The sequence below is a fragment of the Dendropsophus ebraccatus genome, chromosome 10 (assembly GCF_027789765.1).
Source record: "Dendropsophus ebraccatus isolate aDenEbr1 chromosome 10, aDenEbr1.pat, whole genome shotgun sequence".
Classification (NCBI taxonomy): Eukaryota; Metazoa; Chordata; class Amphibia; order Anura; family Hylidae; genus Dendropsophus; species Dendropsophus ebraccatus.
The window spans coordinates 34,327,925-34,340,435 of NC_091463.1; the positions used below are offsets into that span (position 1 = coordinate 34,327,925).

The 12,511-nt window shown below is 43.6% G+C and overlaps 1 protein-coding gene across 1 annotated transcript in view; it reads left to right on the forward strand.

Annotated features, from left to right (window-relative positions):
• MSN (moesin) overlaps window positions 1-12,511 on the forward strand; it is a 60,909-nt gene that overhangs the window by 36,132 nt on the left and 12,266 nt on the right. The window contains exons 4-6 of the mRNA XM_069985820.1: window positions 7,100-7,195; window positions 8,056-8,330; window positions 12,049-12,132. Coding sequence (XP_069841921.1) covers window positions 7,100-7,195; window positions 8,056-8,330; window positions 12,049-12,132 — 455 coding nt within the window. The remainder of the gene's footprint in view (window positions 1-7,099; window positions 7,196-8,055; window positions 8,331-12,048; window positions 12,133-12,511) is intronic.

A 12,511-nucleotide genomic window follows, 5' to 3' on the forward strand; every position in this document is an offset into this window, starting at 1 on the left:
GCAGTGGAGCCACACATACATATATCCTTACATATACATATGTATATACATGTGCTGGTAGGGTTAATGGATCCACAGTACTTCCCGTCATCCATCTACTTCCTTCTCTAATTTTTGCATTATATAAAATCCCAGTTATGTGTCGATACTGTTCTGTGCCTGATCTTGTATTGTTCCTGCCTGTTGCCTATCTATTGTATAGCGCTCTGGAACTAAGGGCGCTTTATAAATAAATAATAATAATAATAATAATAATAATATGCCTTAGGCTTCATTCACATGGCCCATGTTCTGTCCGTGAAACACGGACAGTGAATGCAAGTCCTGAACTCTTTCCCCGGACGGCATGATGTCAACATCATGCCGGCAGCGGGGGAAACTCTTTGAATTGCCGCGGCTCTATCATTACAGTGCTGCAGCAATGCTAAGCGTTTTCCCGCTGCTGGCATGACACATCATGCTGTCCGGGGAACTAGACCAGGACTTGAATTCAACGTCTATGTTTCACAGACAGAACACAGGACGTGTGAATGAACCCTTATGCTGGGACATCTATCTATTTTACCATTAAAGCTGGCTGTTTTCAGCCTTTCTCTCTAGAGATTGACGTGTCCTATTAGGTTTCAGCCCAAACAGAAGCAGATTATGTGGGTGAAGAATTTGGGGATTCTTTGTGTGACTGGGCTGCTGCTGGAGAGCTCTCCGTCACAGCTGTACAGTCTCCAGTGCTGGATAGAAGTGCAGTCTGTTTTATAGGACGGGCTGAGGAAAGGATTGGGCGTTGCCTCCTGGCAGACGAGATGAAGAATGGGACTTATTAACTGTTCCCTTAGCTGGAATTCTGACTGCCAAATTCCCCTTGTGCTGGTTAGTCTGGGTGGGGTTTTGAGGGTTTCTAATTCTGTCTGGCTGTCTGCTGTAGATGAGACCTTCTTCTTAAAATAGATGTCATCGCACCCTTTCTAAAAATTGCATAATAATGGTCACTTCTTCCAAACATAAATCTTTGTGTGATTTCTAAATTTCGACATAATATCCTCCTGCTAAAACTCTCTGTGCACCTCATTGCTCCTCTCATCCTATTCCGTGCTAACAGGCAACAAAGCCGAGGTGTTCAGAGAGGTCCTGACAAAAGAGGGGATTTTCAGGGTTAACAAAAATTATATTTTTTCCATCTTGCAGAGCTGCAATTTTATTGTCACATTCACAGGAAACCAGAAAGCTGAAACATAGGGAGTTTTGTTTTTAATGATTGGAAATTGCACTAGCAATGTGCTGTGATTTATGGGGGCAATGTGTAAGTGAGGTTAACTACTGTAGGCACGTAATACTAAATGAAAGAACTTAAATTGTTCTACATAAACAACATGTATCCATAAATTGCTTGCCCTTATAAATTGCTGGTTAGCTGCCATGTTTGTTGAAGTGTATGTATTGTTTAAAATATCTCTGGATAACCCTTAAGCAGATCACATATCCTCTTTTTTGGAAGACATAATGGTGGGGGGGCAGGCGGGGGGGGGGGCAGGCCATGCCCTATTTGTTCCACAAAATAAAGTATATTTGTTATTGGGAAACCATTACAATCGGTAACATTGTGTTCTAGTGACTGAGGAAGACCCTCATCATAAATGGGTAGAACCAGCAGCTTTGGGAAACCCCTTCAATTCCTATTACTTCTGCCCACAATGCGTATTGTGCATAGAGATGACATTGACTTTCTGTAACCTGCAGCCATGGTCTGCCCTCTGGCAGTGTGCAGGAGGTGCTTCATTGTATTCAGTGCTACAAAACCCCCATTTATACACCGTGGTTAGGCCCTATTCACACATCCTGTTCCTGTCCGCAATTGCGGATCCGCAATAATATAGGACCAATGTATTTCAATGGACCTATACACACATCCGTGTTGTGTACTGGGCTGCAATCCGTTCCGCAAAAAAAAAAAGGACAGACCCTAGTACGGACAGTAACTGACACATCCAATACAACTCTATGGGGTCTGTATTTTACTGAAGCAATACGGATGCAATACGGATGCAATACGGACTGAATTTGCGGATTGTATACTGACTGAAATTTGCGGATTGGAAAAATATACTGACGTGTGAATAGACCCTAAAGTAACTTTGAACTTCAGGGCATTCCTATTTGTTACTGATTCTTGCCAATGGTTTTGAAGGGTCAGATCTGTGGAATACTCTGGCATATGGATTCATAGACAAGTGCACATATAAACTAATCCCATCTGTTTTGTGAGAAGCTTCATAAGGCCCTAACTGCAGAAGAGAACACAGAAGTATATACATACTATGGGAAGTATTCCTCAGCTGTTCACCACTGGGATCTGTCACCTTGGTGTTCTGCTGCACTGCTGCTCCCTCCATAGAGGCACAATGTTACATGGGCAGATCATCCGGTGCTTCTAGTTCTTAATGAAGTCTCCCTGAAGTAATAATTACAGCGGACTGACAGATACCAGGGACAGAGGAAGAGAATTTGGCTGCCAAGTATATTAGACCTTTTTATTTTCCTTTATACAAAGATCTCCAACCTCTTCTGCTCTGACATGGACAGAGGGGGCAATGTAAATCACTTTTATTTAAAAATTATTTAAAAAGTATTTCTGTACTTATCAGCAGCTGTATGTGCTGCAGGAGGTGGTGTTTTCTTACCAGTCTGATACTGTGCACTCTGCTGCCACCTCTGTCCAGAGTAGTAGCAACTTCCCCCCAAAAAAAAACCTCTCCTGCTCTGGACAGTTCCTGACATTACTGTGTCATACTGGAGAGAACACACCACTTCCTACAGGACACACAGCAGCTGAAGTACTGAAAACCTCTTCTTCTTTTTTTTTTTTTTTTTTACTAGTGTACCCCTTTTAGGGTACGTTCACACGTACCGGATCCGCAGCCCAACCCCCCCTGGCCGCCGGAGCGTATGCTTCACCTGGTCCCCGAAAGCTTGCAGCTAAAAAGCCGCTGTGATTCGATACGTGTGAACGTACCCTTAAGATGACATTAAGCCCAGATATAGGCAGGAAACTGTGGCACATAGCGAAGGTTTGATGATGACATTATGCAAATTCACCATCATATTTTCCTGGTTCATAGGTAACGTTAGAATATTCTGCCGCAAGTTTCTTTATCTTTTATGATGTTGTTGTGGATGTATCGGTCACACTGGATATGCATTAAAATAATGATTATCATTAAAGAGTCTCAAAACACAGGACTAGCCAGATATCCCTCTGGGAAGGACCCAGCCAATGGGTGGCTCCTGTAGGGAAACCACCATATTAAGTGGCCCTATAAGTCAGTGTAATGGCAAGGGGAAAACCAAGGCCAGGTATCCATCCACATACAGCTGTTTCGGGATGTTGCCCCTCATCAGTGTGGAGCAGGATTCTGGCTAGGTAGGAGCAATGCCTAATAGAGCCATAAGAGAAACCGATCACTGATCTCAGGGGGACCAGCCAAACAACACTGCCGGCTGCTAGTGAAAGCGCTCAATGCAGTGAAATCCTAGCTCTAGCTAGCTATGGCTAGGTGGGGCATTGCTCCCACCTAGCCAGAATCCTGCTCCACACCAAAGAGGGGTTCTTCTTTTGCATATTTATGTTTCCCAGGTAGCAATGCACCTAGGAATTCACTGCATTGAGCGCTTTTACTAGCAGCCGTCAGTATTATCGTTTGGCTGGTCTCCCTGAGATCAGCGATCTGTTTCTCTTATCGGTCACACTGGGTTGGTTGCGGAGGTCTCTGTCACACTGGGTTGGTTGCGGAGGTCTCTGTCACACTGGGTTGGTTGCGGAGGTCTCGGTCACACTGGGTTGGTTGCGGAGGTCTCGGTCAAACTGGGTTGGTTGCGGAGGTCTCGGTCACACTGGGTTGGTTGCGGAGGTCTCGGTCACACTGGGTTGGTTGCGGAGGTCTCGGTCACACTATGTTTGGTAAACCAGGACTCTTACTGAAAATCTTCCTTCTAAATATAGATGCCTGGTTCGGTGACAACAGACATTGATAGCGCTTTTAATCTTATATTGTCTTTCATGTTGTTGCATGTGTTGCGTGTTTTATTAGCAACTGAACAAATGCCAATGTCAGGCCATAGCTTGTAGTTTAGGATATTGCTTGGTAACAAGGGCAGACGCTGTAGTATTGGGCTGTTTCATTTGCATTGTCTGGGTCTGACTGTAAGTTGAAGCTTGTGGGCTGCAATGTGGGAAGGGTGGTGCTGTAATAAATGTGGGGATGATTCTTGTTCTGGGATAACATCCAAACATCCCAATAATAAAATAATTCAAAGGGCTATCCCTGTCAGAATGTGCGGGCGGAGGTGGTTAGGATCACGGAATCAGCCGTGTGGGCTGGTCTACCTTTTGTTTCCGTGACTCGCATTAGAACTGGATGGGAAATGGTGTATTGTAAATGACATAAATTTCTGACATGAGTCAGTGTCACAGTGCACTTCAAGAAGAATTGTCTGCCCTTCTGATATACCTGTTTTAGTGAATTATCCTCTTGAACTAAAGGTTGTTTTCCAGGATTAGAAAAACATATCTGCATTCCCTCACAAACAGCGCCACAGTTTGTGGGGAGTACTGCTGCCTAGTTCTATTGAAGTGAATGAAACTGAGATGCAATACCACCCACAACCTGAGGACAGAGGTGGCGCTGTTATTAGAAGAAAGCTGATGTGTTTTTCAAATCTTTTATAACTCCTTTTAACAATTTTAGAACATCTTTTCTTTCATCTGTTTGTTGCGTTCTTTTTTACTAGAAATATACGACTAAATTGTAAACTGGGTGTTGCCATCCTGGTCGATTTGTTTGTGTTCCTACACTGTCTGACATACCGGTCAGGGATGATGGCTCCAGATTAAAGGGCTGTGCTGTATTGACATGCAGGAGTACAATATGGACTGGAAATCAATAATTGGTTATTGTTAATATCTGTTATTTCTGCTCCATGTACATTTTATAGTTCATGACATTTATAGCCCAACATCTAGGGCTGGGCGATTAATCTAATTCGATTAATTCACCCAGAACGTTGAAATCGATTAGATTTTTTGTGAAAATCGTAAATACGATAATAAATTTAAAATAATTTCGGGCTGCGCGGTGTCAGGCGTGCAGGCAGTCCAGAGAAGGGCGGTGCGGGGGGGGGGGGGGGAGTGGGGGTGCAGTGTCGGGCCGGCTGGCAGGCCATAGAGCAGGGATCCCCAAACTTTTCACACAGGGGGCCAGTTCATTGTCCCCAAGATCTTCGGAGGGCCGGACTTTAAAAAAAAAAGTAAAAATTAAAATTTATAATCAAATTCCAATGCAAAATGCCACAACACCCGCCCCCCAAAAGTAAAAGCATCCCTCTTTCTTTGCACCCCTCCCTCAGCCTCCCCTCACTCCCCCTTCATCCCCTCACCCACCTTCCCACTCTCAACTCCCCTCTCACTCCCCCTTCCCACGCAGGACCCCCCCACCCCGGCAGGAATACTCACCACACCGGGTGCTATCTGTTCTGCTTGGAGGAGGCAGCACTGTCAGGATGACAGTGAGGCAAGCCGAGCTCACGCTCGTCCCGCGACGGCAGGCCAAGGCAAGTGACGTCACGCAGCGGGACGTGCATGAGCAACGTAACTGTCACTTGGACTCTGCCTGTGGGAGGATACCTGCTGTCGGCGCTGAAGCGGTATAAATTCACTCCTCTCACTGACTGCCAATGAAAGAGGTGCCCCATCTGGAAGTGAAGCAGGGGTTGGATAAAAAGCTTCAGGGGGACACATGCGGCCAGCGGGCCATAGTTTGGGGACCCCTGCCGTAGAGGGACGGTGTGGCATGGGGCACGACACAGGCAAGCTGTAGAGGGGTGGGCGGGGGCAAGATGTTGGGTGGGCAGACTGGAAGAGGCGATGCGGTGCCGGCGGCCTCCAACCGCTTATAGCGCTGCCGCTGACCTGCCCCCGCCCCTTCCACTAAGCGTCCTTCTCCCCTCCCAGCCAGATATGGAGGTCCCCGATCTCTTAAGGAGGCCGCAGGGACTACGGGATAAGGTGATCCTGTCGCTGCAGGTCCTGGAGCTGTACAGTGGGATCTGGGGATTTAGTGCAGACCCCCCGATCCCGCTGTACAGCTCCAGGACCTGCAGGGATCAACTTTTCATGTAGTCCTGCGGCCTCCTCCAGAGACCGGGGACTTCCATGGCTGGCCAGGAGGTGTGTGTGTGTGTGTGTGTGTGTGTGTGTGTGTGTGATGTGCCATCCTGCTCCAATACCCCCAGCTGCCCCAGTCCCCTTCAGTGTCCCCTCATTGTCACCCCAGTCCCCTTCAGTTTTACCCCATTGCCCCTCAGCCACCCCAGTCCCCTTCAGTGTCCCACCCCAGTCTCCCCTCATCTATACCTGTACTATTACACCCCTCATCTATACCTGTACTATTACACCCCTCATCTATACCTGTACTATTACACCCCTCATCTATACCTGTACTACTACTACACCCCTCATCTATACCTATACTATTACACCCCTCATCTGTACCTATACTACTACACCCCTCATATGTACCTGTACTACTACACCCCTCATCTTTACCTGTACTACTACTACACCCCTTATCTTCTATACCTCCACTACTACACCCCTTATCCACTTTACCTCCACTACTACACCCCTTATCCACTTTACCTCCACTAATACACTCCTTATACACTATACCTCCACTACTACACCCCTTATCTACTATACCTCCACTACTACACTCCTTATCCACTACACCTCCACTACTACACCCTACCTAGATGGAAGCACAAACAAGATCTATATTATATGGGGGCACAGAGTGTTACATATTTGGGAAAACTACTTAAATGGGGCATGGGGGGGGGGCTGTGTTACACTTGGAAGCAATACAGTTGTCTGAAATATCATAAAATTGTATCTGACGCTGCAGGGAGAAAAATGTTGTTTATTTAGAAGAAAAAAATGTTGTTGTTTTTTACAAAATCGAGATTTTTTTTTTCCCCCCCATATCGCCCAGCCCTACCAACATCCGTTTCTATTACTGATTTTATTAATGCAGACTTTGTTTCTTCTAAGGTGGTGAAAACAATTGGACTTCGAGAAGTCTGGTTCTTTGGACTTCAGTACCAAGACACAAAGGGCTTCCCGACATGGCTAAAACTCAACAAAAAGGTAACACTTTGTTTTTTCATAGTTACATGGTTAATAAGGTGGAAACAAGACATAGGTCCGTCAAGTCAAGCCAGCAAGTGTTAATTCAGAGGCAAACAAAATCCCTTAACAGGTAGATGCCAATTACTGCACGCAAGAACTATTCCTTACTGGTTCCAGGTATGGTGAACAGAATAAATCCCTGGACCAGCGTCCTACCTGCCATCTAGTAACCAACACCCCTGGGTCCTCTTTGGTGGCAGTCTTGCCCTTTTTTTTTTTTTTTTTCTACTATTTAGTACATAAATTTATATTTTTAAGTGCATAACCTTACATTTATCCACAACAATCTTCATTTGCCATTTCTCTAGCTTCCCAAAGTCCCTCTGTATAGAGTGATTGACTGTAAATAGCTACAAAATTTTTGCGTTTTTTTTTCCCTTTCCATTAAAAATTCTGTAACTACTGAGCTGAAAGATGTATTAAAGGTGTGCTAAGGGAAGTGTGGGTTAAGAAAGAGCCCCTAACTATCGCCAGGCACCAGAGCTCCAGTCTTCACAATGCAACGCTTCTGAATCTGTAGGTGATGCGCCACAGGCCCACTCAGCAATTCAGTGACCGTAGTGGTGTCCCATCTCACTGACTTGCTCCAGAAACATTCTGGAACACGGAAGCTCTGTGCTGCAGAAACATTCTGGAACACGGAAGCTCTGTGCTGCAGAAACATTCCGGAACATGGAAGCTCAGCACTGCACAAACATGTTTTACCCGCACCTCTTTGAGCATCATATGAAAAATAATGGATTGACAGACAGCACAGCATAGACTCTGTAGACTGTAGTTTTGCTTAGTATTAATGATTGACTATGTTCCTCACTCAGGTCACTACTCAGGATGTGCGGAAAGATACCCCGTTGCTATTCAAGTTTCGTGCCAAATTCTATCCAGAAGATGTTTCTGAGGAACTGATCCAGGATATCACCCAGCGACTCTTCTTTCTCCAAGTGAAGGAAGGCATTCTGAATGATGACATTTACTGTCCACCAGAAACGGCAGTGCTGCTGGCTTCATACGCCGTGCAGGCCAAATATGGGGACTTTAACAAGGATGTCCAAAAGACAGGCTATTTGTCACAAGACAAGCTGCTTCCTCAGAGGTATGGATACTCAGAATAGCTGCTGCATTTTACTCTGCCATTATAACCAGTGTTAACAATTACTGTATGTATGTAAGAAAATTGCTGACTACCTTATGTGCTAATAATGATTATTATTTGTATAGCGCCAACAGATTCCGCAGCGCTATACAAATACGATGCCAAATACAATACCGTGATGTTCCCTTTATTGGTAATGCGTGTTTTGAACCTTAACTAGTTTCTTCATCAGGCCTTATATTGTAACAAACATATATGTAAGGAAAAAGGATGCCGGGGGTAAATGCCCTTTTGACCTTATATAGTCAATAATGATCAAGATTAGGCAATGTAGTATAACAAATGTGTGAGTAAGGGTCCTATTAGACTAAGCGAATTGGGTCGGCTCAAAAGATGCGATCAGCGACACATGACTTCTTGTTAGTCGGTTTATTGTTGCCTGCATACACACACACACATTGCTTAAATTCAAACGGTGTAACAGTTTTTTGCACGATAATCGCCCTGTGTGATAGGGCCCTAAAGCATGCAAGCAAGCCTTAAAGGGGTTTTGCCTTTAAAACAAATTACACAGGGTAGGAGTAATGATGGATATATTCAGAGAAATATTAGGAGGTTGCGGTGTCATGGGAATATACGGGAATGGGAGAGAGGTTACATTAGGCGTTGTAGGAACAGGTCACTGCAGTAGCCATGGAGGGGTAGAGAGTGAGCAAAAAACAGCAAGCGTGCATATCCCTCTGTAGGTGTCCTAAGTGACCACAGCAACCAGAGGCAGAACAGGTTTCCAGGAGGGGAAATGGTTATGGAAGCCGCCAAGGCCTAGAGCTGTAGAAGAAATACTTGAAGCCTACTGCTGTGTCACCTGGTAACACGTTAAGGGTTTCTGAATTGAGAAGAGTGAGTGGCTGAGTGCTTAGTGTTGAAGGGGTATTCAGACAGCACAGCATTTTTTTCTAATTGACTTCGGGTGCTTTAAATTTAAAAAAGACACCATACTTGTTTGCCCCAATCCCCTGCTACTGCCACTAAGACAGCTTCTGGTCCCTACTGTTCTCCGGTGCTTCCTGGTTTCTGTCATTTGTTGTCCCAGAAAGAAATGCTCACTGCCTACAGCGGTGACTCTCCTCAGCCAGTGATTGGCCAAGCAGGCATTTCACAGGAATCTAAAACCGCTGCGAGCAGTGAGGACTAGGGGCCATCAGAATAGTGAACCATGTTGTAAGCATGGCAATTTTTTTTTACTTTTACAGCACTTTACTATATATTTTGTGCTGCCAGGATACCCCTTTGAGTATGACCCAGCATGAAATGAGCAGTTTTACATAGTGATATTCATAGATCATAATATAATGCGATACAAATTGCATGAAGCATGATGGGTGTATAATAAATATGGCACAATATATCATTAAAACATATAGTGAACGACCAGAAAATGAAAGTATGATAAATAGCTTACAGTTAATAAATAATAGATTAAATATGCATTTATATCATCCATCATAAAGGCCACAATAGTGGATATGACTGGAGCCCACAAGCTGCTGTAAAACACTCAGTACAAACAAAATAAATAATTCACATAGAACCGAGCTGTAAAGGATAAATTATAAGGAGGATTCAGTGATGTTCCTAAGACCATTAAGGTAACTAAAGGTAAACCCCACAGTTTGTGCCTCCGAGGCTCAGAGTCTATGGCCTGAGGAAGACACCAATTCAGTATGACCTGTAATACATTAATTTGTACATGTCTTGTTTGAAGCTTCCAAATGCTGAATTATGCGTTTTGCACTATTATTTCCAACAGAGGTTCAAGTATCATCCTCCGCCATACTCCTAGCTCACAGAGTCCTGTAACCAGTCTTAGTTTAGATATAATGCTGAATATTTCCTCATTGCATATTGACAGTTTCCATTTAAAGTGTAGCTACCAATTTATGAAACTTCTGTCAATTCATGAAGAAATCCTGATCAGTGAGCATCAAAGTCCTGGGACCTCCACTACAATGAAGGGGCACATGTGTCATGGCTCTTCAGAGGGCTTTTCCCTGCAGATAAGACATGCTGTAATACCCAGATCTTGAAAACTGTATAGTAGTATTTGATGGCTGTCATTTCCTTATAAATAATAGGAACTAATCCCATATAAGAGGAGTAAGGAGAATATTCCCTAAGGGAGGAGTCAATTGGATGTTTGTTTGTTTTTCGTAGGTTAGTGTTTTATTGTCTTTATTGTCCAGTTAGATACCTCCCGATTATTGTCCAGTTAGATACCTCCCGATTAGCAATCAGCTATTTGCCTGTCAATGTTCTAAAAATAGAGGAAATGAAGTGTCAAGCAGTAAACTTTCCACGACTTCCTGCTAAAAGCTCAGCCATTTTATATACAGACGTCCTCTGCATCCTAATCTGGATGAACAAAATGTTTTGTCATATAAAGATCTTGATGGAGGGGTTACTGTGTCCCCCCCCAGCCCCTGGGCCGGGCCTTCTCTCATTGCCAAGCATGGCGTCTGCTGCTTTAGGTTATCACACTCCAGCGCCTGCTGCAAGATATGTCTAAAATGGAAATATCAGTTTATCACGTGGCTCAGATTTCATGACTAAGGGCTCCATTATACCAACAGGTTATCTGACAGATTTTTTTTTTTTTATTCGAAGCCAGGAAAAGACTATAAACAGAGAACATGTTATTAAAGAAAGACTGAGATTTTTCCTCTTTTCAAATCCATTCCTGGCTTTGGCTTAAAAAAAAAAATCTGTCAGATTAACTTTAAGTGTAATAGGGCCCTAAGATTGCCGTGTTCTCAAAATGGCTACACATTAGAGTTTTACTTTGCCATTCCACTGGATTTATTATGTATTTGACTCTATTTTGTTGGTTTTATATGTAAGAGCACATCTTGCATCAGTCACGTCACTAATATGAAAACCAACCAATAAATGCACCAAAAACTGTAGAAAAAGTCTTAGTAAATATGGCAGGACATCTGAAAGACAAATCTGACATAGACACATAATAAATCTGTTGAAAACATTTAGAAAACACTAAAAACGGGAGGAGGGGGGGGGGATTGTTGGCATGAGAATTATTCCTATCATGAGAATGATGTCCTAGCAGTGGAGCATGCATGTTTCTGCCTCCTCTACCCTTACACGGTGGCCTCTGCACAGGTCACACAGCATGCCTGGAAACCTCTGATATAGAGGTAATAGGATCAGCTCCAGCCTGTTGCTCCCATGTCAGTGGAACTTGCTCTAAAGCATATCCCTAAATGCTGTTAAAATCAGCTTAGACCAGATGACAGACATTAGAAACAGATTACCTCAACAAGCAAGAGCTGTTTTGGTGACACAAAGGGAACCTACACAATTTTTAGGCAGGTGGTTTTAATGTTATGTCTGATCAGTATGCAGCCCCTATAACATAACACATCCTGCTTTTTTCTCGCTATACTCAGTGAGTGTACAGTACTTATATGTGACGTCTTCTCCACTAGGTGGTGCTAATGTTCAGCTCTGTAATATTTTGCTGCACCGTGCAGATATTGGAATAGTTTTTGTTCCTATTTTAAAGTTAATATAATTTTGATTGCGGATCTATATGCATTGATATAGTGAACCTTTGCGGAAAATAAAGTTCATCTTGAAAAATCCATTTACCAGTACTGGGCTAAAAATAACAATAGCAACCATTTCTGCTTTCTCTTTCTAGAGTTCTGGAACAGCACAAACTTAGTAAAGATCAGTGGGAAGAAAGAATCCATGTCTGGCATGAAGAGCATCGGGGTATGCTAAGGTAAGTGGCGGGCATGGAGACACATGCAGTACACTATTATTATTATTTTTTTATTTCACAAGCTAAAATTATAAATTAATCCTAAAACCTTGTAGTTTTCATTTTGGCCCCCAGGCTTAAAACTAAGCTCAAATATGCAAAAATACTGCAGAGACACCATCATGTTTCTCAACATCTATGCTTCTCTTAAAACTAGCTGAGACTTCCTGTTCTGTACAGATAATTTCCCAGCAGTGCCCCCTTGTCACAGAGAGATAGTGACACCCGTATATAGATAATAGGTACACACAATAGCAGGTCTCACAGCTCAGCCCCCCTCTCCTGTGGAATGAGCCCATAAAGCATGCTCACAAGTGTGTACCATACAAAAGAATAGGGT